Source organism: Anabrus simplex, chromosome 1 (assembly GCF_040414725.1).
Source record: "Anabrus simplex isolate iqAnaSimp1 chromosome 1, ASM4041472v1, whole genome shotgun sequence".
Classification (NCBI taxonomy): Eukaryota; Metazoa; Arthropoda; class Insecta; order Orthoptera; family Tettigoniidae; genus Anabrus; species Anabrus simplex.
In genome coordinates, this window is record NC_090265.1 from 1,554,125,451 (window position 1) to 1,554,152,961 (window position 27,511).

Genomic DNA, 27,511 nt, shown 5'->3' on the forward strand with positions numbered 1-27,511 from the left:
TATGAAGTGAAAGACATTTTGAATGTTGATGAAACTGGTCTGTTCTTTAGGGCGATCCCGAATAAGTCACTAACTTTGCCGAATGAAAGTTGCAAGGGTGGAAAAATGTCAAAAGAAAGAATCACCATCATGTTTTGTTGTAACGCACTCGGTGAAAAGGAACATTCTCTAATAATGGGTAAATCCTTGAGACCCAGGTGCTTTAAAAACATGGACTTAAATTGTCTTGGTGTCTAATGGCATGCGAATAGAAAAGCATGGATGACATAAAAAATATTTGAGAATTGGCTCTTAGCTTTGGATTCCAAGATGAAGGCCAGAAACCGTAACGTGTTCTTATTGCTAGATAATGCTACGTGTCATCCTGAAATACGGCTTTAAAATGTAAAACTCTAGTTCGTTCCACCCAATACCACATCTCATCTTCAGCCATTGGATAAAGGAATCATTCAAGCTTTCAAATTAGACTATCGTAGAGGGTTTTACGGTCGTTAGTGGCACACATGGATAAAGCAGATTCAGTTTTAGTTTTGATGAAGATCAATGTTGGTGATGCAGTTTTGTGGACAAAGGCAGCCTGGAATGCAGTCAGCAAAACCACAATCAGCAAATGCTTTGCAAAATACGGCATCGTTAATTCTACAGTTAAACAACAAGCAGAGGTAGAGGTTCGAAATGACTATGATGAACTTCAGACTTTAGCAACGAGAGATGGATTGACGTATGATATTGAAGCCGAAGAAGAAAATATTCCTTGCAGTGACGATCTTGAGGGTGACTGGCAGTCCCAACTCCAGGACGCACTTTACGGTAAGTTTTCTGCATTATCAAGTTATACAGTAACTGTGTGTTGCACGTATCGTAAAGTCCATGTTTGTTTGCACCTCAACTCTTCATTCATTTTCTTCTTGTGACAGACAGCTTTTAATTCTTTTAAGCTAAATTTTCAGCTTTAATTTAATTCACTGCACTTCGTAAATATTTCTAGCTATCCATAGCAGCCTTCATCAGTCGTACAAAAGGACCATTTTGAATAAAACTTGTTATCGTTATACAGACCCCAAATCAGGAACGAAAAATGACGATGACGGTGAGGCGGAAGAAGAACAAGAGGTTCTGTCAGTGAAGCAGGGAGTAAATATGCTTAAACAGTTAAAGAATTTGTGTGTCACGCTGACCTGCGAGTACGGCAAGAACACAATGGAACCATTTAACAGAATTTATTCCGTTTTCGAGAATATCGCAGTTAAGAAAACGTGCTAAATTTACACAGACAAAGCTTCACGATTACTTCGCGAAGCTGTAATGTTTGTAAATGATGTAAAATCACTTACAATAACTCTCTATGGAATACTAACACAGAAATGACTTAGAATAATAAAAATAAAGATATGTATGCTTATATTTAAGGTGGATGTTCTTTGTAAGCCGGCCCCGTGGTGTAGGGGTAGCGTGCCTGCCTCTCACCCGGAGGCCCCGGGTTCGATTCCCGGCCAGGTCAGGGATTTTTACTTGGACCTGAGGGCTGGTTCGAGGTCCACTCAGCATACGTGATTAGAATTGAGGAGCTATCTGACGGTGAGATAGCGGCCCCGGTCTAGAAGACCAAGAATAACGGCCGAGAGGATTCGTCGTGCTGATCCCACGACACCTCGTAATCTGCAGGCCTTCGGGCTGAGCAGCGGTCGCTTGGTAGGCCATGGCCCTTCAAGGGCTGTAGTGTCATTGGGTTTGGTTTGGTTTGTTCTTTGTAACATAGATAAGATGTTCTTTGGCGTTAAAATGTTCGATTATTTTTACAAACTTGTTTTAGCGGACATCTCGTAACGGACATTTTTCCTCGAAATCGACGGTGTCCGCAGAAGGGAGGTTCAACTGTATAAGAAAACATAAAAGGTCCAATAATACTGCCTTGAGAAATTCCCCTCTTAATTATTGCAGGGTCAGATAAAGCTTCACTTACTCTAATTCTCCGAGATCTATTTTCTGGAAATATAGCAACCCATTCAGTCACTTTTGTCTAGTCCAATTATACTCATTTTTGCCAGTAGTCTCCCATGATACACCCTATCAAATGCTTTAGACAGGTCAATCGCGATACAGTCCATTTGACCTCCTGAACCCAAGATATCTGCTATATCTTGCTGGAATCCTACAAGTTGAGCTTCAGTGGAAACCGAACTGCCTTCTATCGAACCAGTTATTAATTTCGCAAACATGTCTAATATAATCAGAAAAAATACCCTCCCAAAGCTTACATACGATGCATGTCAAACTTACTGGCCCGTAATTTTCAGCTTTATGTCTATCACCCTTTCCTTTATACACAGGGGCTTCTATAGCAACTCTCCATTCATTTGGTATAGGTCCTTCAATCAAACAATCAAGTAAGTACTTCAGATATGGTTATATATCCCAACCCATTGTCTTTAGTATATCCCCAGAAATCTTATCAATTCCAGTTGCTTTTCTAGTTTTCAACTTTTGTATCTTATTGTAAATATCATTGTTATCATATGTAAATTTTAATACTTCTTTAGCATTAGTCTCCTCATCTATCTGGACATCATCCTTGTAACCAACAATCTTTACATTCTGCTGACTGAATACTTCTGACTTTTGAAGATCCTCACATACAAACTCCCCTTGTTCCTGGAATGTCCTTCTTGGAACCTGTTTCTGCCTTAAAATACATATACATACCCTTCCATTTTTCACTAAAATTTGAATGACTGCCAATTATGCTTGCCATCATGTTATCCTTACTGCCTTCTTTGCTAGGTTCAATTTCCTAGTAAGTTCCTTCAATTTCTCCTTATTTCCACAGCCATTTCTAACACTATTTCTTTCCAACTTGCACCTCCTTCTTAGTCTCTTTACTTCCCTGTTGTAATATAGTGGATCCTTACCACTCCTTACCACCCTTAAAGGTACAATTCTATTTTCACATTTCTCAACAATTGCTTTAAACCCATCCCAGAGTCTGTTTACATTTTTATTTACCGTTTTCCACCGATCATAGTTACTTATTAAAAACTCCCTCATGCCTGTTTTATCAGCTATAAGGTACTGCCTGACAGTCCTAATTTTAATCTCTTCCTTTCTTTCGCATTTATTGTTAATTACCACAAAAACAGCTTCATGATCACTAATACCATCTATTACTTCGGTTTCTCTATAGAGCTCGTCTGGTTTTACCAGCACCACATTCAGAATATTCTTCCCTCTAGTTGGCTCCATCACTTTCTGAATCAGGTGACCTTCCCATATTAACTTATTTGCCATTTGTTGGTCATGCTTCCTGTCGTTCGCATTTCCTTCCCAACTGATATCTGGTAAGTTCAGATCTCCTGCTATATTCACATTCCTTTCCATGTCGTTTCCCACATAGCTGATTATCTTATCAAATAATTCTGAATCCGTGTCAGCGCTACCCTTACCTGGTCTGTACACTCCAAAGATATCAAGTTGCCTATTATCTTTAGAAATGAGCCTTACACCTAGAATTTCATGTGTGTCATCTTTAACTTTTCCGTAGCTTACAAATTCTTCTTTCACCAGAATGAATACTCCCCCTCCCACCATTCCTATCCTATCTCAACCATACACACTCCAGTTCCGTGAGAAAATTTCTGCATCCATTATATCATTTCTCAGCCATGATTCAACTCCTATTACAATATCTGGTAAATATATATCTATTAAATTACTTAATTCCACTCCTTTCTTTACAATACTTCTACAGTTCAACACTAACATTTTTATGTCATCCCTACTTGATTTCCAGTTCCCTGTTTCCGTATCATCGCTCCCTAGACCACCCCGTTTCCGTGAATGTACCTCCCTTTTACCCTTCCAAACAAATTTCCCAACTTGTATGTAGCACTGTGGGGTAAGTGAAGGCCACCTGAGCACAGATCCCTATCTCCTACCCACCCATTAGGATCTAGAAATTTCACTTCCAGTTTCCCACATACCCACTCCATAGTCTCATTTAAATCCCCAATCACCCTCCAGTCATTACTTACACAGTATTCTACTGATAATAATCTCAGCTTCTTTAAACTGCACCCATGCTGCATTTACCAGACCCCACACATCTCCAACTCTTATGTTGTTGGTACCAACGTGAAACACTACTACCTTCTCCTTCCCCTCCTCCCTCTCTTCTACTTTCCTCAACATCTGCCTCAACCTAATTCCTGGATAATACTCTACCCTGGTTCCCTTTCCTTCACACACTTTCCCCACATGTCTAACGATGGAATCCCCCATGACCAGAGCCTCAACCCTACCCACCACATTTGATCTTCTCCCCTCCTGGTCAGCCCTATCTTTTCTGATAGCTGCAGAAGCTACTCAATCCTCCCTTTTCTCCTTCCCATGACCCTGTTCCACCTTTCTTTTCCTATCCTCTACTCTACATTCCCTTTTCCTACCTTTTCCCTACCTCCTACTTCTGCTCATCTCAGCAACAGTTCCCTGTTCCTCATCTTCCTCTGTTGTTCTACCTGGAGTGACTCGTACCAATTTCACACAGACACCTGTCCTGAATTCTGATCCTGAATAGAGCCCTTAGCCTGCAATCTCCTTTCCCTTAGAACATTAGACCACCTGTCTGTTACAACTCCCCCCTTTCCTTCCGCTCCCTCTTGTACACCTACTGTAACCTGTACATTGTTTGAGGGAGTCCTATCTTCCTTCTTGTCTCCTGTGAGAATCCTAATTATCTCCCTCAAACTTTCCAACTCCTCCCTCATACCCCTCAATGCCTCACCACACCCACAGTTCCTACACTTGCACTCCTTAGCCATTCTTTGTGAAAAAAATGGAAAGAAAAGGAAAAATAAAATAACTTATTTGCAAAAAAATAAATGACTGGAGGAATATATTGTCTGGGATAGTACTCAAAGATCACACAACAATAAGGTAATTAATATATGACTACACTACAATACTACTTAGTCATATTCTATTTTTATCCTACAACACCCTAACAGGATAAAAACTGCTGTTAATTACTGAATACCAAAAGGAATACACAAGAATTACACAATTCTAAACTGCAATTAAGCCTATCCTAATTACAACAACAGAATTTTAGTAAGAGTGTCTATGGATACCTCTACTATACCGGTACTACACAAATATTTTACAATAATAAAATAAGCACGCTAAATTTTAATAGGTTATTACTCGTATACTACTGTACAGTACACTACAATTATTTTAAACTATGTTCAGACTATCCTAATTACAATACTGGTACCTATATCACTACTAATCACAAACAGAAATGAAAATTGCAAGTTTGAAATTTGCAAGAACTACTGTACTCAAAGATTACCAACAAAGCTAAATGCTTAGACAGGTTATTATTAGTTCTATGCTCTAATAGATACATACAAAAGATACACACAAATATAGCAGGCAGGATATGGTATTATCTAAATATACTGTATCTACACTACAGTTCTCAGCTGAAATGTGGTTATATGAATTTTTACCGCTGGTGGATTACTATTATTTTCCGTACTATGCGGGACGGAGAATAAACGTGTCCTCTCATAGGTGGCCTAGGCATTGCTGAGGAGGTGTACAAGGGAAATGAGGTGCTGTGGTTTCCTGATTCTTTCCTCATGGAGCCAAAAGTTGCTATTACATACCAGTCTGTCAAGCTCTCTGTAATGCATGCCCCAGCTGACCCTATGACAAACATTTTCTCAGCATTCATATCAGGGATACTTTTGCACTATTTCCTTAATGATAATCTTTAATAACAATTTAAGTCAACATAAACTACAAACAAGTAAACATTTTATGAATCACTGAAACATAACTCATACATCAGGAACTTTCATATTGTCAAGCCAAGGATGAGACAAATAAATGGAAGTAACAAATTGTTCTAGCCCATTCCTGAATAAATTGTGCACTACAAACACTAGGTTTTTCATGGCGAGGCAGGTAGTTCAGTTCTGGAACTATAAAGGGTGGCCCAAAAGTAGGTATATAGTTACATATACAGCTGTATTTAATCCCTTAGGTGCTCAAAATGTCCACCTTCGGCAATGATGCATTCCTGCAGCCTGTCCCCGACACTCTCACACACAGTGGGACACAAATCCCGGTTAGAACGAATTTCCTCAAATGCATTATCGACAAAAGTCTTCAACTGTAGTATTATGAAGTGTTTTCTGGATACACCCTTATCCTTCACTACTCCCTAGAAGAAGAAACACATTGGAGTCAAGTCCGGGTAGTGCAACGGCTATTCAATGCTCCCTCATCATCCAATCCAATGCTGTGAGAATGTCTCGTCTAGGTACTCACGGACCGCCAAAGAAAAAGGCCATGGGGCCCTGTCCTGTTGAAAGAACAATTCCGTAAAGTCGGGCTGTGCTTGCAGTTGTGGCACCACAGCGTTGGTCAACATCTCCCGATACTTGGGACCATAAACTTTTCCATCAAAGAAGACAGGACCCACAACACCATTGCAGGATATGCCACCTAACACTGTGATGCCTGGCTGATTCAATTGCATAGTCATAATGACAAGTGGTTTTCGTTGCCCCAGTATGCATAGTTATGTCTGTTGACATGACCAAACAATTTGAAACAGGCTTCGTCTGTCCACACGATGTTCAAAAGCAGGTTTGGTTGTTCAGTCAGTTGATTGCGCATTATCTCACAGAACTGTAGTCTGCGGTCTGGATCATCCTCCAGAAGGCAGTACGGCTTAAGGTGCATCTGGTGAATCAGACGTTGATACCCAGTTCCAAAGACACATGTCGTGCGTACTTCTTTGGACTGTTTATGAATGTGAGGGCTACCTTCATCGCATTTTCCTGTGTTGATGTCATACGCGGTTGTCCAGACTTTGGTGCATTGGCGATGGATCTCGTGGCCTCAAACATGTCTCTGATGCGGTAAATTGTAAGACGTGACTGCACTGGCAAATGAAATTCCTCTTCCGACACCCTGCGCACGGTCTCAGCATTTTCATACTTCCAGTTGGTCTTCAGGATCCACCGTTGTTGCTAATCACTCACATTTCCAGCCATCGTTTACCACAGCCCCATTAGAAACTAAAGAATGGGCACATTCAATTGAAATTGAAATTAGACACAATTAGGCACAATTGAATTGATCATTTGTAAAACCACATTTTTACGAAAAGGAGTTATCGGTTCTATAACAGTCTGTAGGGGTAGATGCATCATTTCCAGTATATAGAACTTCAGTCCAGTTATTACTAAGCCATCTATAAAATCTTAAAATATTGAGTTCCTTTCAAAACCACGTCAGTCCCGGACTCATGTGGTTTTAATGCGGAATGCCATGACGCGTCCATGAGGCACTGCTGTACCATACTCGTCATGAATTCAGTGTTTATAAAAATGTCAGACAGCGAGTGTGATTCCACGAGTTCAGTGCAAGTAAAGAAATGCAAGAAAGGTGTCATGAAGAGAGATGAGTATAAAAGAGAGAGGATAAAGTATTTCAAAGTGAAGGGGCTGCCAACACACTAATCAGAGAGGAAAGTATATAGCTGCAAGGCAGCAAGGAGATCCATGCATGTAAGTACAAGGTGCTGTTTACTTTAGGTTATCACTATGTAGTTTTGGTGGGAATATATGTCACAATAATCTAGCTGCTATTCCATCACCAAAGCGGCATTTGTGTGTAATGAAGTAGGATTATGGCCAGAAACATATCATAGGCACTAATATTTTAATTTTTGTTGCTTTTAGGTGCAAGCAACAGTGTTTTATGAAAATTCCTTAATGATATAGAATAGACATTGTTAACAAAATTTCATCATTTGAAAACAAAAATGAGCAAGATTTGTACCTTCAAGGACTTGTAGAACTACATGATATAAAGAGGAAACACCCTAGGAAAGACAACCCGAAAGCAAGAAACCACAACTTTGTCTATTGTATTGTTGTTCATAACAAAAGGATTAATGTTTGTAAGAAAGTTTTCATCACTCTGCACGGAGTAACTGATAATTGTGTGCGCCATTTATACAACCTATTTTAGCATGGAGAACATCCCGTAGATATGCGTAGGAAACATCTCAACTCAAGAGCAATTCCTGGGGATACTTGCCAGCTGATAAGGAATCACATAGAATCATACCCCATAAAAGAAGCTTATTACTCTAGTCGGACAGTGAAATATCTTGATGCAAGATTAGATGTTTGACAGATGCATGGAATGTTCCTAATTAAAAATCCTACAAGTTCTATCTGAAATATTTCAAGGAAAACTTTGGTCTTTCGGTAGACCGCAGATAGATACATGTTCTGTCTGTGAAGAACTTGGCCAGAAACTCAAAAGCCCACATCTGAACGACAATGCTAAAAGAGTCACAGCAGCTGAACTCATGGCACACAAAAGAAGCAAAACGTTCTATGCAACCATGAACAGTCTAAAAGAAGTATGTAGCAATAATGGTGATATTGTGGCACTGGCATTCGATTTCATGCAAAATCTGCCTCTTTCTGACACACCCGTGCAGGAAATATTTTACTACTGACAGCTCTGGGTGTTCAATTTCTGTGTACACAACATCAGCACTGGTAAAGCATCATTTTACTCACATCATGAGGGCAAAGCCAAAAAGGGTCCGAATGAAGTCCTGTTGAAATTATGAACAATGAAGTTTCACAGACAGTGAAAGAACTCCATCTTTTATCAGATGTATGTGGTGGGCAAAATAGAAACCACACGGTTGTTAGGTTTTTAGCTGCACTAGCTGCTACAAGGAGGTTAACCTAAATAGTTCATTACTTGCCTATACGAGGACACTCGTATCTTCCCTACGTTAGGGATTTCGGTGTAACTAAGCGACTGATTCGACGCACTGACCAGATCTATGAACCATCTGAATATATGGAACTAATAGCAAAGTCAAGTAAAAGCAATAAATTCACAGTGACAAAAGTAAAACATGATGATATAATAGATTTCAAGGACTGGTGGCCCCAATACTACAAGAGAAACACATTATCCGTTGCTTCTCAAGGCAAAGGCATACATAAAGATCAGAAGATTTCGTTTGGTATTACGAACTACAGGATGTTTATGTACGATGCCAGTGCTCCTAGTGCTGTGGAAACGTCAACCTATATTAATGGATTAGTGACGGATATATTCAGTTTTGGAAAGTCACTCAACATACCACCATTGCCTACAGAAAAAGCATATTCTTCACTGGTGCCCATTCATGAAAACAAGATCCAGGACATTGGGAAGATCATTCAGTACATCCCACATCAACTTGTTGATTTTTATAATAATATATTGCGATGGCTGATACACTCTCAAGTCATGGAGACAGAGACAGTAGATGATTAAGTAAACCAAATGTGGTTTGTATGGATTTGTAATTTTTTATGTAGGAAAAGTAGTCAATCATTCACTTATTGTTAACTAAAGATGTGCATACACTTATACATTCCCATCAAACATGTGTAACAATGGTTTGAATAGTGTGAAAGAACTTTTTTTAAGTAAGTTGTGAGAATGATATGAACTGTTTTGAATCTAAATAACGGTATATATTGATGGAAAAGTATAAAATAAAGTATTTCATGGTGCAATAACCAATATAAATTAATTTATAGTGTTGTTTTGGGTACTTGTTAAAACAACATGAGTCCAAGAAATTAAAACATATTCTACAGTGACATGAAGTGAGATAACAATCATACATTGCTTTTGTAATGAAACATATTCATTTATGGACATCCCATCAACATTTCTCAGAGCTAACTTAAAATTAATTGGCTGTAGAGAGTTTTTGTTTTTTTCAAAACTTACTTTCTGTGACTCATGTTGTTTTACAAATGACCAATTGATTTTGAAATTAGACATTAATGAAATGAACCAGGATTTGTGTGCGAGACTGTCAGGGACAGGTTGCAGGAATGCATCAATGCCAAAGGTGTATATGTAACTGTATACCAAATTTTGGTATTGTATTTATGGTATTTGTATTTATACATTCAAAGAACATCAGTGAATAATTTATCATCCCTTATATATCTCTCTCTTATTTTCTTCATAACTATAATTCTGCATACACACAGTTAAAATATGTTTGAATAACGATGACCGTTATAGGATGATAATATTATATACTTAAGTTCCTCAGCTTCACAGCACTTCTTTACTAGGGTTGTTGCAAAGGATGAAATATGCTCAACAGAATAATTATTTGCTTTGAATAAGTGAAGAATAGAATCAGTTACTTCGAATTTTCCAAATTTATTTGGCTTAAGTCAATGATAAAAGAGCCGGTGGAGATTATGATAAGTTCTACTTTGATATTTTCTTCTACTGTTTTCTTAATGAGAATCTTTAGTAATGATTTAAGACAATGCAAACCACAAACAAGTAAACAGTTTGTGAATCTACAAAAATAACAATTGGAGAAAGTTTAAAGGCATTTTGGTCTAGCCACTTGGCTCAAATGTCAAAATAGCACCAATTTCAGGTGGAATTTTCAAATCGTAAGCTGAACATTGGTGCTCTGCCAACCCCAAATCAACTGGAGTAGGTAGTGTTGAAAGAAGAAAATTTACAAAAGTTAAGATTACAAGATTAAATAATATAAAGAGCAAAGTTATGCCTCACAGCTCAGGAAATTAGATGACAATATTTCCAACATTTCTAATAGCTGTACTCGTCTGCTTTGAATATTTCAAGATGGACCATTTTATTTTAAAAGGGTGTTCTTTAAAGGTGAGCCATGCTAATGTTTTGATAATTGTTCACATTTTCAATGCTTTGACAAAATGTCCCATATGTTTCATGTAGCACATGCTGAGAGGAGTCAATCTAATTCCCTAAATACTTGATATCTAGGGGTGCTCATACAATGGATATTCCTAATGTCTAATGTGCTCTGTGGAAATATAAAGACATATCATACCATGCATTTTGTCTTCTACACACACTCCTTTCTGGATAATAAATTTCTTCTCTTTCATAATGCTCTATTTTGATCATTACTGTTCTTTACTTGAACTTTCATTCTATGTGTTTGATTGCAATCGTGTTCAGAATTTCAAAGAATCCAAGCCAGTCAATGTTGTATAATATTAAAGGCTGTTTTAGTCAATTGACCAACAACACATCTCATTGTATTACCCCAGATTAGTAAGAGGGACCATTAATTTTTTCAGAACCGTAGAAAATCCGACGGGTTGCAGGAAACTAGATTGCAAGGGGCAAGTGGACCACCCAGTGTATATAAAATTCCAATGCCAAGCTGTGTTTTACAGTGATATTGCAAAAACAAGAACATTTCAACAGCTGAAACTGGCACCAGATATAGGTTGTTATAGCTCGTTTACATGAAAAATACAGTGAACCTCACAATTTCAAATTTTGTATTTTTTAAAGAAAAATTTATAAGTTTCTTTCAGTGAAGTGATTATATCATCTTCACCAGGTTGATGTGCAGAGCTTTTCTTATTCATCATCATCATTTCTGTTGTTAACATGTTGGCTGCTGGAGCAGTACATTATACTGCTGAGTAGTGATGGGCAATTCTCTCGCTCGAAACTAGAGACTGATGTCACAGATCTAGAGACAGATTTTCCTGTGCTGTGATCCATGGGACATCTCGGTAATTATGAGTGTAAGCTTGATAGTATATCATCCGTGGTTATTGCATGAAATAACTTTCTCATATGGAAACGTGTATGGCAATAAATTTTGTCAAAAGCCTGTTGCCTGAGTTCTGAATTATTATTTAGATCTGGTGACTAAATATTACAAAATGTGTAATACACAGTAGCAGTACCTCAGTATCTATAATAATATAATAAAAGGAAGTATTTGTCTGTGTGTGTGTGTGTGTGTGTATGTGCACGTGCGCGCATGCGTGCGATGCCCAGCCAAATCTACTACATGCAGAGATCTGACATTTTTAACATAGGTAGATGGAAGGTGGTCCAAATGCACCTCTAAGCCAGATTTTTAATTTTCACTTTCATTGGTGAGTAATGAACAAAAAACCAGCAGAAAACGTGTGTTGGGATATGACAATCCATTGTGCTGTCACCAAGATTAAACGCATAGATTCACTGTCATTAGGCAACATGCATAAGATAGGTAATAAAACATGAATCATATTTTCATTCAGCTAACTCAGTCTTAAATTTTGCCGAGTGAGTTGGCCGTGCGGTTAGAGACGTGCAGCTGTGAGCTTGCATCCGGGAGATAGTGGGTTCGAACTCCACTGTCGGCAGCCCAGAATATGGTTTTCCGTGGTTTCTCATTTTCACACCAGGCAAATGCTGGGGCTGTACCTTAATTAAGGCCATGGCTGCTTCCTTTGCTATCCCATCATCACCATAAGACCTATCTGTGTCGGTGCGATGCAAAGCAAATTCTAAGGAGGACAAGCAATCTTATATTTTATTATTTTATGCAGACAAAACATATAGTACATAAGATAGATATTAATAAATAAGAAACAGTAACACATATATCAGTTAATGCAAGTGTAATAGACTAATATTATAATAATAATAATAATAATAATAATAATAATAATAATAATAATAATAATAATAATAATAATAATTTATCAATCAATCAATCAATCAATCAATCAATCAATCAATCAATCAATCAATCAATCAATCATCAATCAATCAATACTGATCTGCATTTAGGGCAGTCGCCCAGGTGGCAGATTCCCTATCTGTTGCTTTCCTAGCCTTTTCCTAAACGATTTCAAAGAAATTGGAAATTTATTGAACATCTCCCTTGGTAAGTTATTCCAATCCCTAACTCCCCTTCCTATAAATGAATATTTGCCCCAGTTTGTCCTACTACTATTACTACTACTACTACTACTACTACTACTTGTGAGGTATGGCTATGAAGTGTTTACATCCATTTAGTATTAGTATTATTATTTACGTAGTTTTGTACGAACCTTAATTGGTATAATCATGATTGTATTATTTGTGAGGTTATGTCATGAAACATCTGCTGTGTATATATTAATATGAGTTTATTTAATGTAAGAACACACAATTAATAGTATATAATTTATTATTACCTGTATATACCATGTATAATCCAATGTAACATTGTGCAACACATTGTAGTAAGTCCAGAACAATGCTATGTTCAACCAGAAATATGAAGAAAGTTCCTTACATTGTAACTAGGCTATTGGAAACTCTCGAATTTACGAGAAAATATGGTGTGTCATATTCTTCTAAAAGCCTGGCCAGGCAACATATATAAAGAAGAAGTCTTGTAAGTGAGAGTGAAGTTGTTTTAATGAGACTTGTGTGGAAGTCATGTTAACTGAGTGTTTGAAGTCAGGTACATGAATTAGTTTTGTTGGGTTTGTAGTTGACATGCATCTGTTGCAGTCTTCTTCTGATTCTTTGTGTAGTGTTTTGTCATGATGACAGCTTATTAGTGTGTGTATGTAGAAGATGTAAATATAATTTGTGAATAGAATAGGGTACAGAACTTACATAATTTTGTGTGCATCTTTGTGAATACATCACAGTCAAGGCGTCATTTTAAGTCCATGGCATAGGAAGCCATTTTCGTTCAGTCCGTGATATCCGGAAATGTTTGTCTGTGTGTATGTGTCTAGGACATGGAGAGATCTGAAATTTTTGCCATAGGTGGGAACAGAATTTCACCAATCACTCAAGAACAGTTCTTGCTCCAAGAAATGTTGTCAACATCATCAAGAAGCAACTTCTACAAAAATTACCTGATATTCTACAAATTTACAAGTCTATCAACATAACAGAGCTTTCGAACAACTTTGAGTTACCTGGTGAACCCTAGAATATCTTGGAGCAATTATCCTTCTCACAAATATGAAACCTGCCCTCTGCAACAGAACACACAACTCTCAGTCAAGAAACTGATGCCGAATATTACTAAAGCCACCATCATGACTGGACATGATGCAGTCGAAGTGGTATTCATTCCTCAGATTCAAACCATATCACTGGGCGAATTGGCCATGTTGTTAGAAGCACGCAGCTGTTAGCTTGCATCCGGGAGATAGTGGGTTTGAATCCCACTGTCGGCAGCCCTGAAGTTGGTTTTCCATGGATTCCCATTTTCACACCAGGCAAATGCTGGGGCTGTACCTTAATTAAGGCCATGGCCACCTCCTTCCCATTCCTAGGCCTTTCCAATCGCATCGTTGCCATAAGACCAATCTGTATCGGTGTGACGTATAGCAAAATAGCAACAAAAAAAAACAAAAAAAAGACACAAGGACAATTGCTTTAAGTTGTAAGACTCAGTCTTTAGAAACCGTGCTTCTCACATGGTCAAATGTACATGTGCTGTTCAAGAGTTGGAAAGGCAAACACACCATACATCTTAGTTCCAAATTTGAGGAAACTTAATAGTACCACTCACCAACCTTGTATCTTAAGCACTGAAAGTAACATTATTATTAAAAATAAAATAATATATTTATGCAATTTATGAAATTCAATGTGTGTTAATAAATATAATGTTTTTTACTTTGCTTTTAAATAGATGGTTTAAACATCTAATGGCTGAATTAACAAACGTGGATGAAGCTGTGAGTACATGCTAGATTTACATAAAATAAAGTATCAAAACCGAACAAATTCTATACCCTATGATAGTGTAAAAGTTTCAGTAAAAAGAAACAAATGAACATTTGAGATCGGCCTTCTTTTTGCTATTACAATGCTGTTGTTTATGCCCTATTTAGCTATGACAATGTTATTTTGTGGCATCAACGAACCCAGAAGTCACACAGTGTATATAAAGAACCAAGACCAAACTAAGTGCCGTGCCATGCCGTACCATGCTCAGTATAAAACACAACCAAATCATGAATATTATTAATACTGTACCACCATACCTGGCCTCTAGTCATTACATAATTTGTTATTAGTACGATGTCTATAATTCAAATTTTTAAGACATAAATCACTGCTTTCCTGGGTAAACTTTAATAAGAGTACTACGACCACGTTAAGTCTTATCTTACCGAGCTCGATAGCTGCAGTCGCTTAAGTGCGGCCAGTATCCAGTATTCGGGAGATAGTAGGTTCGAACCCCACTGTCGGCAGCCCTGAAAATGGTTTTCAGTCGTTTCCCATTTTCACACCAGGCAAATGCTGGGACTGTACCTTAATTAAGGCCACGGCCGCTTCCTTCCCACTCCTAGCCCTTTCCTGTCCCATCATCACCATAAGGCCTATCTGTGTCGGTGCGACGTAAAGCAACTAACAAAAAAAGTCTTATCTTGGGGAATATTCCATATGAAAGCATTATTTATTAGTTTACTTGGCTGGGTTCTTGGACCATATCACAAACAGTAGGTTTGACTGCAAACAATACGTAAACATACATCATGAACTGCACAGTGAAAGCCACACAATGAAGGAAACAATAACAATTATAATGACGTGATAAAAGGTGGTAGTATGTAAATGTGTTACACACAAGACCAGATACCAATATTCTTTATGTTAGAATACAACACTAAAATACATGTACTGTAAATTACACCTTTCAATAGAAACAATTCTCTCATTACCTTAACTTAAGCTCACTGGACAAAAAATTAGCCACCCCTGGAGAAATCATCACAAGCATCATTTAACACCATGTAACTCCACCTCTCGACTTGATAACCGCCTGGATTTGGAAGGAAGTGTGTCCACAAGATTGTGCAGGTTGTCACATCCTGGTTAAGTCACTCATTGAAAATTTGATGGCATAATTCCACCAAATTGCAGGGATGCTGATGTCTGTGTTTTACCCGCTGTTACAAAATGTCCCACAGAATTTCAAAAGGGTTTAAGTCAGGTGATTTTGCAGGCCAACTGAGATGTAATAGGGTTGGGGAGAGTTCATAAAGCCAGTCCAGCCTGATGAACTTTGCTGTTATCATCTTGGAAAAATCGGGGTATCAATAGCATACTCACGATGCAGATGTTGACTGAAAGGCAATACCTGATCATCCAGAATGTTTAAATAAACATGCTGGTTCATGTTAATAGTCACCTCAGTGAGTGGGCCCAATCCATGATAGTAAAAACACCCCCAAAACATCACAGACTCACTTTCGGCTTGATCCTGACCTTGGCACACATCCGAGATGAAATACTTCATTTGGCCTTTGGTGCACTGAACAACGTGCATCATTGGAACTCAGGCAAAAAAACATGATTCATCCAATTACATTCCGGCAGTCACCTACTGACCATGTTCGATGATTTCTAACCCATTGAAGACGTGCAGCTTTATGTGCCTGTATGAGCAATGGCCTCTTGCAAGGTGACAGACTCCAAATGTTCATTGCATGCAGTTCCCGTCGCAATGTTCTCTCGCTAACAGGTTGGGATGGACCTTCATTCACTGACTGCAGCAATTCCCGTTGGTTTTGGGAGAGATTTTGATTCACAAGCTGTGAAACGTGTCTCTGGTCCCTCTCAGTCAGGATCTGCTTCTGACCACAATTCTGATGTGTTTCACGGCCATGTGTAGTACACCACTGCTTGCAGACACATTGAACAGTCCGCTGCGAAGCACCAACAATTCCAGAAACTTCACGCACCATATGGCCATAAGCACAGCCGAACACAATTGCCCCATTTCCCCCCCCCCCCTCTCAGTCTTTAGAAACCGTGCTGAAGTACACTGTCCGCTTGAAACCTCAATGTCTCACCGATCGCTATTGCCCTATACTCACGTAGAAGCAGTGCGTGAGCACGGGACTCATTCACTGCACTATCTGTACAGGCATAACGATCCATCTGTGCATGAGCACTAGGGCGACTAATTTTCTGTCCGGTGAGCTTATTATGAAATTATATGTTATATGCTCCACACATTTACAATACCTTTGTGCAAGCAAACTGCTCTCTGGAATTAATAAATAATAATAAGTGTAATAGAGCCTCCGTGGCTCAGACGGCAGCGTGTCGGCCTCTCACCGCTGGATACCATGGTTCAAATCCCGGTCACTCCATGTGAGATTTGTGCTGGACAAAGCGGAGTTGGGGCAGGTTTTTCTCTGGGTACTCCGGTTTTCCCTGTCATCTTTCATTCCAGCAACACTCTCCATTCTCATTTCATAGCATCTATCAGTCATTCATAAAATCACTTTGGGAGTGGCGACCCCATCATACTAACAGCCTATAGCTGCTTCATTCAATACACCCCTGACCCAGTCAATGACTGGAAAACAGGTTGTAGGTTTTCATTTTCAATAAGTGTAATAATAGTGGGGGCCTCTTTATCACTATGCAAATTCACTAGACCTTCTCAGCCACATAATTCTTATTAAAATATATACATTTGCCTACCAGCTTTCCCTGCAACCTATTTCTATGTATATTAATAAGGAAACCAGTCTTGGAAAATATTTGTTCTCTCGGAACTGATGTAGCCTGTATGGAGAGGTATTTCTTGGCTAAAACACAAAATGTGGGATATCAGCTCTCGTTGCAGCACCAGTATTCTAAAGAATTCTCTCTACATTGAACATAGGCTTCTCCATGGTTAAGCTGTATCTCTTATTATTTATAAGCTTCATGTCCGTATTGATTGGTATCACTATATAGAAATAATATGAATCACCACCTTATCAATACACTATTTTATTTACTACCAAACTGGTAAATAGGGTCAATACCGGTTTCGACCCCTAAGGGGTCATCCTCAGTTGACACATATAAATATCTATAAAAACATCACATATAATAGTTAAAGTTTAAAATTGATGTGTCGTTAGTATACTGGTAAGTACATATGCATGTATTATGGAATTTATAAGTTTGTTCTATTAGAGCTATTATGTAGATTTTCTGTTTCTTTGTAAACAGTATCAAAAGTATTGTATTGGATGTGGTTCATCCATTTGACAAAATGCTAGTGGATTGAATATGTACATTTGCTGAGAGGTACATGCTATTCTATTTTACAATTTTTGTTTTACATAATATGGGGTAAAATTATTACATTTGCACATATATGGTGATATTAGGTACAATGTAGGGTGTTAAAGATGTACTATTTGAATTTTCAGTATCCTGATTACATTTCATGTAGTGGTTGTAAGGTTTACTGATTCACTTGTTTAGTTCAGTTAAATACATAATGACCTTGTTGGTTTGAATTCTTATGATTAAAATATTGGTATGTAATACCTAGTTAACATGAATCCTTAATATTGATATATAAGTTTGTAGCACCTCTTATTCCCGTTTTCAGTCTTAAAATAGAATTGTGTCTTGACACTTTATTTTGTTAGACATATAAAAGTCTTGTTAAAATAAAACTTTGGGGCTAAAACCGGTATGAAATACCTATTTAAAATACATTAGATAATGGTATTGATATGTGGTGCTATGTGCATATTCAAAAAATCTAAATGAAATATAAATATGAATTGGTGACAGTACTGTAGGTTGTTGTGTTGTAGTTAACGGCTGGTCCATTAAAAATATATATGTTTACTTGAATAAGATCGATCACATGCTGTACGCGTTACGAGTGAAATTGCATAATATATTATAGTAATAACTGGTAATTTTGTAGGATACTGCTGTTGTACTTGGAAATCTTGAATATCATTGAGAAAATGTTCTCATCTTGTCGCGTGTCGAATACAGGTTGAGTAGGTCACCATTAAGAGATGAAGTGCATATTGGATGTCGTATATCTAAATTAGGTTGTACGTTGGTTGTATCGTGGAGACGTGTTGTAAATTAATATATGTTGGCTGTTGGGATCGTGTGCTCTGTATGGCTGTCTGTTGAGATCTATTTAACTATTATATATTTTTAATGGACCAGCCGTTAACTACAACACAACAACCTACAGTACTGTCACCAATTCATATTTATATTTCATTTAGATTTTTTGAATATGCACATAGCACCACATATCAATACCATTATCTAATGTATTTTAAATAGGTATTTCATACCGGTTTTAGCCCCAAAGTTTTATTTTAACAAGACTTTTATATGTCTAACAAAATAAAGTGTCAAGACACAATTCTATTTTAAGACTGAAAACGGGAATAAGAGGTGCTACAAACTTATATATCAATATTAAGGATTCATGTTAACTAGGTATTACATACCAATATTTTAATCATAAGAATTCAAACCAACAAGGTCATTATGTATTTAACTGAACTAAACAAGTGAATCAGTAAACCTTACAACCACTACATGAAATGTAATCAGGATACTGAAAATTCAAATAGTACATCTTTAACACCCTACATTGTACCTAATATCACCATATATGTGCAAATGTAATAATTTTACCCCATATTATGTAAAACAAAAATTGTAAAATAGAATAGCATGTACCTCTCAGCAAATGTACATATTCAATCCACTAGCATTTTGTCAAATGGATGAACCACATCCAATACAATACTTTTGATACTGTTTACAAAGAAACAGAAAATCTACATAATAGCTCTAATAGAACAAACTTATAAATTCCATAATACATGCATATGTACTTACCAGTATACTAATGACACATCAATTTTAAACTTTAACTATTATATGTGATGTTTTTATAGATATTTATATGTGTCAACTGAGGATGACCCCTTAGGGGTCGAAACCGGTATTGACCCTATTTACCAGTTTGGTAGTAAATAAAATAGTGTATTGATAAGGTAGTGATTCATATTATTTCTATATAGTAAGCTGTATCTCTACAGCAGCATCGGCTGCAGCATTATGGCTTCATTTTTTTGCTGCTAGTATGCTATCATAAGATGCCCATACTGAAAATACATCAGATAATGTTGATGTTGGTGTGCATTGCTCACTGGCTGAAGTATATGATACACGACTCACTGTATCAGTCAGTATAGCCGTACATTCTGTCGTGAAATACTCCACTGCATTTGTTGCATGACATGCATTCGTGAATGCCAACATTTTGAATAGAGTGTTGAGAACTGTCAAGGTGGCAAATAGGATATTGGTTTCAGGGTCACATAGTTTTATAGTTACAAATTCCCACAAATTGCCCTCGAATTAACGCTCAGCCTCTGTTTTCCAGCCTCCTCTTGACAGCGCCAAATGAAGTTGCCTGTGTTGTTTGTTCAAAAGAACTCAAATATGTCACCAGAAATACTTCTGGGATGATCCGGCACTTAAAAACACATACTATCATGGAAGGGGAATCATCACAAAGAATACCTCCGGCTCATTCTGCATCACAAGAAGCTATGCTGTCAACAACAGTTGCGAGGTATCTGGGTAAGTGTATATCCTACCTACAGTTATTAACAAATTATACAGACAGAGAAAGTCCTGTAACAATACCTGTCAGCAGTACTATAGTGAATAGAAATAGCGAGCAACTCTCTTCCCATTATACGAATGGAGAAACTAGTGGCTATGATGTCAGCAGCATTTATAATTGTTATAAATTATAAATTATAAATTGTTGACAGCATAGCTTCTTGTGATGCAGAATGAGCCGGAGGTATTCTTTGTGATGATTCCCCTTCCATGATAGTATGTGTTTTTAAGTCCCGGATCATCCCAGAAGTATTTCTGGTGACATATTTGAGTTCTTTTGAACAGCTATGATACAGCTAAATAATTTGTGAATCATATAAGATATTGACATTCTGTTTTTACTTTCGTTTATGGTATTAATGGACTCTTAGTTGAACCTGCAGTACTTCTCCAGATTATCAATATCTATTGAGATGATGGTAATATGTTCTTTAAATAGAACTACCCTATTTTCTATACCTAGATTTAAACTTCCAGTAATTATAAATTCAACGCTATGATTATCTTAAAAATAGAACAAATACTTTTTGATAAAGTAGAATGCCTTCAAACATGCTTCATTTGCAAGCTGTAGGCTGTCGTGTTCGCTTGGATCATGAATGACTGTACTCTGCCAAAAGATCCGCTACGTATGACAAACCGACCACGGTCGGTCGGTATATGTTATTCTATATATAGATGGTATCTTTTGAAAAGTGACACTCACAAATCCTAGGCATGTGTAAGCAGCATGCATTTTCTTTGGATTGCTCTAGTCCACTTAGAGAATGGCTCCTCATTTTCAGGTGGTGAGAAGAAATGTTTGCATTTATCTGACTTACAACCAGATCAACATTCCATCACAAAACACGATGGCTTATTCACACTCACTGTATTTCCAAATATAATTAATATACTCAAAATTCACAAGTAAAAAGGCACACATCCTATAAACAATGCATCCAAAGCGATCATTATGCTACAGTGGCATCTCTCTGCATCGTAGCCACTAGTTTCTCCATTCCTATAATGGGAAGAGAGTCGCTCGCTATTTCTATTCACCATAGTACTGCTGACAGGTATTGTTACAGGACTTTCTCTGTCAGGCCAGCAGGCTGCTGAGCTGTTGACTTCATTATGTTAGTGTACTGCTATGGCCTTGTAGCAAATCCTGGCATGCTTGGTTTCCAAATTATAGTTTTTTTTATATTTTACTAGTCCTACCTCTTTTTATTAGCAGTATGCAAGAATGAAGCTATGTGCTTTGGTGTGCCAGGTTAGCTCTCGCAAGCTCGGGATTTGGGAGATAGTGGGTTTGAGTCCTACTGTCAGGGTTTTCTGTGGTTTCCTATTTTTGCTCCTTGCTACTTATCAATAAGCCACACTGATTCCTTCCACATTCTTGCACCCATACCATTTTCTCTGAGCTGATACCTGACGCTTAACCCAAAAAATTTAGCATATTTGCATTTTCTAAATTGACAACATTCATTAACAACATAGCAAAAGTACCAATGAACATTTGGCAAATAATAAATAGGAAATAGTTTACAGGAATACATGTTCACAAAAAACATTGATTTACTCGTAAAATTGCTGCATCTCAGACTGAAGGACTAGCGTCATTATCCTCCGAGTTTGTGAAGAAAATGGCTTTATTTTTGATAACTAAACTCTATGATAACTGATGTAATAACATAGAAATATCTCACAAGTATTTCACACACTCCCTACCTTAGAACAATGAATGCCTTGGGATTGTAGTTTCAAGCACTAATAAACAAATTGTGGCATAGTCTGTTGGCTACAATAAGTACTATCAAGCAATGCAAGCTTCTAGTACTGCTAGATTGTGCTGCTCTGGCTATCTACTCAAAACTATACACTGAACTTTTCTGTGCGGCCATGGTGGTACCATGGGATGCTAGGAATTTTTATTGTATTTAGTACATATATTAAATCCTTAAATGAAATATCACTTCGAATATCGTTAACAGTACGGAAAAAGCTTTGGCCACTGGGACATTTCTTTCTATGTATCCAGGAAGTCAATGTGTTAAGAGTAAATTGGGGCAAGTAATGCACAGCTGTGATTCCCCAATTAAATAATCCTCACCCCAAGTTTTTAACATTAAATGATAAATTAATTGTACACTTATGTGTTGTTATTGTTGTTATTAGTAGTAATATGACTATTATTTTTCTTAATTTCTACATAGGTATTATTTCAGTATAGCATTTAGGCTGTAATATGTCCATATATTTTGTGTACTTTTGTGTAATATATTACCACAGATATGTAATGTATAGGTCTGTTACTCGGTATAGTAGGTTAGAAATGAAATTCAGATTTTATGTTACTCGTTCCTCAGAAATTGTCTGAAAGATAATTAAATACATTAGAATACACCCTACAGAAGTAGCAAGCCATAACAAATTCAATAGTTAGCAATATACAATACCTAAGTGAGTTATATAACTCTGCTGTGGAACCTGAGGCACACTGTTTAACAACACTGAGTAAATTCTGTCCTATAGGAGAATCTTCTAGCTTTGTTTCATTCTCCAACAGTTTACCAGTAAATTCCTTTATTCGTAGTAGTAATTGGACTATTGAATTCATCCAACATATGTTTTTCCCTACTGGATTTGGAAACCTGAAACAGGAAAAAATAAGAAAGAAAGTACAGCAAGCAACTTGTAAGAAAGAAGAGGTACCTACTTCTGTTTACAGATGAAAATATAATCAACCAGAGTTTCTGCGCAAGTCTCCATAATCATCCTCAGTAATTAACTCCATATACAAAGCTAAAAATCTTTTAATTCTTATGTACAGGTATTTCCAAATGGTACATTTCTCTTATACCCTATGAACGATCTTTCTTTTGACTTTCAATACTGCTTCAGATTATCTCCATTCCATATTCATTTATGGTACATATGTGTCTCAATTCACACTGTATACTAGATATTCTATGCATGGGAAAAGTAGTATTCATATATTTATTTAACCCAGCATCGGTCAACGTGAGAGTGCAGCGCTTACTCCCAGTTTTAAATCCTCCTCCTTTATGAACAAATCAAGTGCTCACTTTGGGCATCCCTTTAGTTTCCTAACATAATGTTAGAAGTGGGATGGGCAAATCAATAATATGCAGCATGGCCTTCAGTTGGAGCTGCGACACTATTTTTACTACAGTGGTGTGAGAGTGAGCTCCGCGCTTACATGTCAGCCGGCAGTGTAACTAAAATTTTCATTGACATTGGATAATTTATTTCCTGACTGATTCACATTTTGATGTGGAAAGTAAAATTTAACCATGGATAAAGATGATGTTATCAGAGAGTGGTTGGAAGAGAGTGATAACGAAGTGAACGTGGAGTTACCTGCAGAATTACAGGCAAATGAAGATTCTGATATTGATGTTTCTTATAATAGTGATCATGACAGTAACAGTGAGACTGCGGGAGATGACATTATTTCTACTGAACCTGTTGCCCCTAATGCTTCCATAATTGCAAATATTCCCGGTCCTCAGTATGTAGGGAAAGACAATATTACTGTATGGAATATTCATCCGTCATCGCAGCACAGGAAGAGAAGAGTCAGAAACATTGTGATCCATCTGCCAGGGGTGAAGTCCATAGCAAAAAATGCTTCTACTATTTACGATACCTGGAGTCTATTTTTTCCTGATCCTGTAATTGAAGAAATAATCAATTTTACAAATGTACGTCTATGAAGTATGAAATTACACTACTTCCAAGATAGTGATGATGTGGAGATGAACACTGTGGAAAACAGGGCTGTCATAGGCTTGTTATTCATCGCTGGTGTACTAAAATCTTCTCATCAGTATGTAGAAGATTTATGGGCTACAGATGGAACTGCACCTACATTTTTTAACTTTCTATGATGTACAGGAAGTTTCTGATGCTTCTCAGAGCCCTCAGGTTCGATGATGTAACAACTACAGAAACATAAAAGACCATGGATAAACTTATACCTATTAGAAGTATTTTTGAGGGATTTGCTGCACGCTGTAAAGAATACTATAGTGTAGGGGAGTATGTGACTATAGACGAAATGCTACAGTCATTGCATGGCAAATGTTCATTCAGACTGTTCATGCCCAAAAAGCCTGCTAAGTACGGGTTGAAGATATTTGCAATGGTTGACGCAAGAATGTACTACACATCAAAGATGGAGGCTTATGTAGGCCAACATACAGGTGGGCCATATTTTATGGAAACAAAGCCAGCAAGCACTGTAAAGAGACCGGTACAACCCATCATGAATTCGGAGAGGAATGTGACAATGGATAATTGGGGTTTGTCAGTGGACCTATTGAATGAACTAGTTAGAGATCAAAATCTAACTGTTGTTGCCACCCTGAGAAAAAACAATCATGAGATACTGCCTGAATTCTATGACATTAAATGAAGATCAGTTCACTCTAAATTATTTGCCTTCGGTGAGGACTGCACCCAAAAAGTCAAGAAATGTACTTTTATTCTCGAGTATGTATGACTTGGATGAAATTGATGAAACATCAGGTGACTTGACAAAATCTTGCATTAACACCCTCTAAAATATCACGAAAGGAGGTGTAGATGTGGTAGATGAAACAAAATCGCTATATACTGTTGCCAAAGTGTGCTACAGATGGCCACTCCATATCTTCTTCACTATGCTTGACACTGGTGGCATTAATGCCCAGGTCATTTTTAGGTGCAACACCATGGAACAAATGACCCGGAGGAAGTTCCTGAAAAGTTTGGCAATGGAGCTTACGAAGCCCCATACGACTGCAAGGGCGTCAGCACATGGCATTCATGCCGATTTACGGATCAGCATACAGAAATACCTTGGACTTGAATGAGAACAAACAACTCCGCAGCGAGTTTAGACCAGAGATAGGATGAAATGTGCCTTCTGCCCTAAATGAAAAAACTGCAAAACTACATCAAGGTGTGGAAAATGTGAGGTGCCAATCTGCGGTGAACACACTATAACGCTTTGCCACCAAGCCAAGAGAAAGATGGAGAATGAGACTTCAGGGTAGTTCTGGCCTCTAGTTCAGCCTTGTAATGTGCCCAGTGTAGAGTCAGGGTTGGAAATGTGTGTGTTAGAGTGACAGTTATTTTATATTAGTATATGTAATTTTTTTAAATTTTCTTATTTATGTAATCTTTTATGTAATATGTAATATTTTAGAGATAAGTGGTATGTTTCCTTGTTTGTAAGAAGAAATCATTGTATAATATAATATTTTATAAAGTTCACATTAAATTATCACCTCACTACATTATCCCAAACCTGTTAACATGAAACTAAGTAAAATTATGGCAAAAATCATACTGAAAAATGTAAGAAAAAAAGGGGGGGGGGGGGAGCGCTGTACTCACATGCCGATCGATGGAATGACTCCATTTATGTCGACCAGTGGTGGGTTAATTATTACATTCAGCCAATGGAGGGTCATTTTACACTAATAATATAATAAATTTAAATAATTTTAATAAGGTAACGATCAGTATAAACAACAATATTAAGTAGCAACAGTAAATTAACAACAATAACAATGAAACAAGAATGGCATCAATAGCTAGCAAGGGTCAGTTACAGAGTTAGCAAGAAGAAAGGTCATGGGTTGGAAGGACGGAAGAAAATGGAAACCTGGAGAGGACTTCAAAGGAATCTCTTAATTTTGTGTTTGAAGGATGCGAAAGGTGTGAATATGTCAATATCGGGTAGCGAGTTACCAAGAGTAGGGAGATGGTGGAAGATAGAACATTGTTGTAAGGTTAGGTGCAGATGGGACACATGATGAGTTTGCCGGTTGTGTGTTGGGGGGGGGGGGGGGATGTGTATAGGGAAGTACGTTGGAAGAGCATTGCATTTGGTATAGCCATTGATTATTGCAGTTAAATACAGAAATTAATGAAAATATAGTGATCTCCACTTTGTCTTTGCATCATTGAGAACTTCCCCAAAACTGTGGTGCTGCACAGAAATAACAGCTCAATGATATTGATATCTGTTAAATAATGGTGATAGCAATTGCAGAGAACAATATCAACTGAAGTAGAGAGTGTGCAAGTGGAACGGGACTTGTTCAAGAGGGCATTTTTAACCTGTTCAGGGAATACCTCTGGCAGAGTGGCTGAAAGAGTGAAAGATAAAGAAATCCAATGGTGGAATGAGAGGGCAAAGGAAGCAGTGAAAAATGAGAAGCATGGCAACTATGGAATGGAAAAAGTAAAAGAAAGTATCAGGAAATTAAAAGAAGGTGCAAGAAAGTGAAGAATAGAAGAAAAGCTGGGTAGGATTTACATGAGAGTTGGAAGAGGATATGCATAACAGTAAAAGGGATGTTATATGGACTTGTAAGAAGGAAGAGAAAGAGTCAATACAAAGCAGGTGAAAGGGGGAAAAAAAGAGGTAATAACACAACCAGAGGAGATAAGGAAAGGATGAAAATATTACTTAGATGAATTCCTTAATGTGAGATGATAGAGGTTGAGTGTGTGTGTGTGGAGACAGAAACCGAGAAAATCACAGTGCAAGAGGCGGAAACTGCTGTCAAACAAATGAAAGTTGGAAAAGCAGCAGGAATGGATGGAGTGTGACAAAATGACAAAATTATAAAAGCAGCAGGACCCATTGGCTTACAATGGCTGTACAGGTTATTTAGATGTATTAAGAAATACAAATTTGTACCAAATGACTGGGGTAAAGAAGCAATATTATGTAACTATATTTAAGAACATGGACAGGTACATGTGCAATAATTATCTAGCAATCACATTGTACATCAGGTAGCAAATATATTTGAAAGGGTACTAGAGAAGAGAATGAGAAGGAAGGTGGAAGGGCAATTTACAAGAAGAACAATATGGCTAATGTAAGATCAACACTAGACCCATCTTGAGTACAAAGCAGTTAACCCCTCAGCGATGGAGGCCATTTATGTGCCGCACTACCCAGTGGATGGAGGTGATTCAGGTGCGAGAGTTACGAAAGTGTGGTGGTCTTTCTAAAAATTCACTGTTGCTACAAAATAGCTCAGATGATTTTCAAACATTTATAGCAATTTCTCAACAGAACACAGTTTACAATCAGTCATTTTGTATTATTTTATTGCTTATAGCAATGCGAAGGAGACCTTTTACATTTTAGATAGAA

General features: G+C 37.5%; 1 protein-coding gene across 1 annotated transcript in view; it reads right to left on the reverse strand.

Moving 5' to 3' along the window:
- The window catches only part of LOC136880344 (ubiquitin carboxyl-terminal hydrolase 50), a 199,804-nt gene that overhangs the window by 112,673 nt on the left and 59,620 nt on the right, over positions 1–27,511 (reverse strand). Inside the window, exon 7 of the mRNA XM_068229180.1 lies at positions 22,785–22,979. Within this exon, the coding sequence (XP_068085281.1) occupies positions 22,785–22,945 (161 nt within the window). The 5' untranslated portion in view covers positions 22,946–22,979. The remainder of the gene's footprint in view (positions 1–22,784; positions 22,980–27,511) is intronic.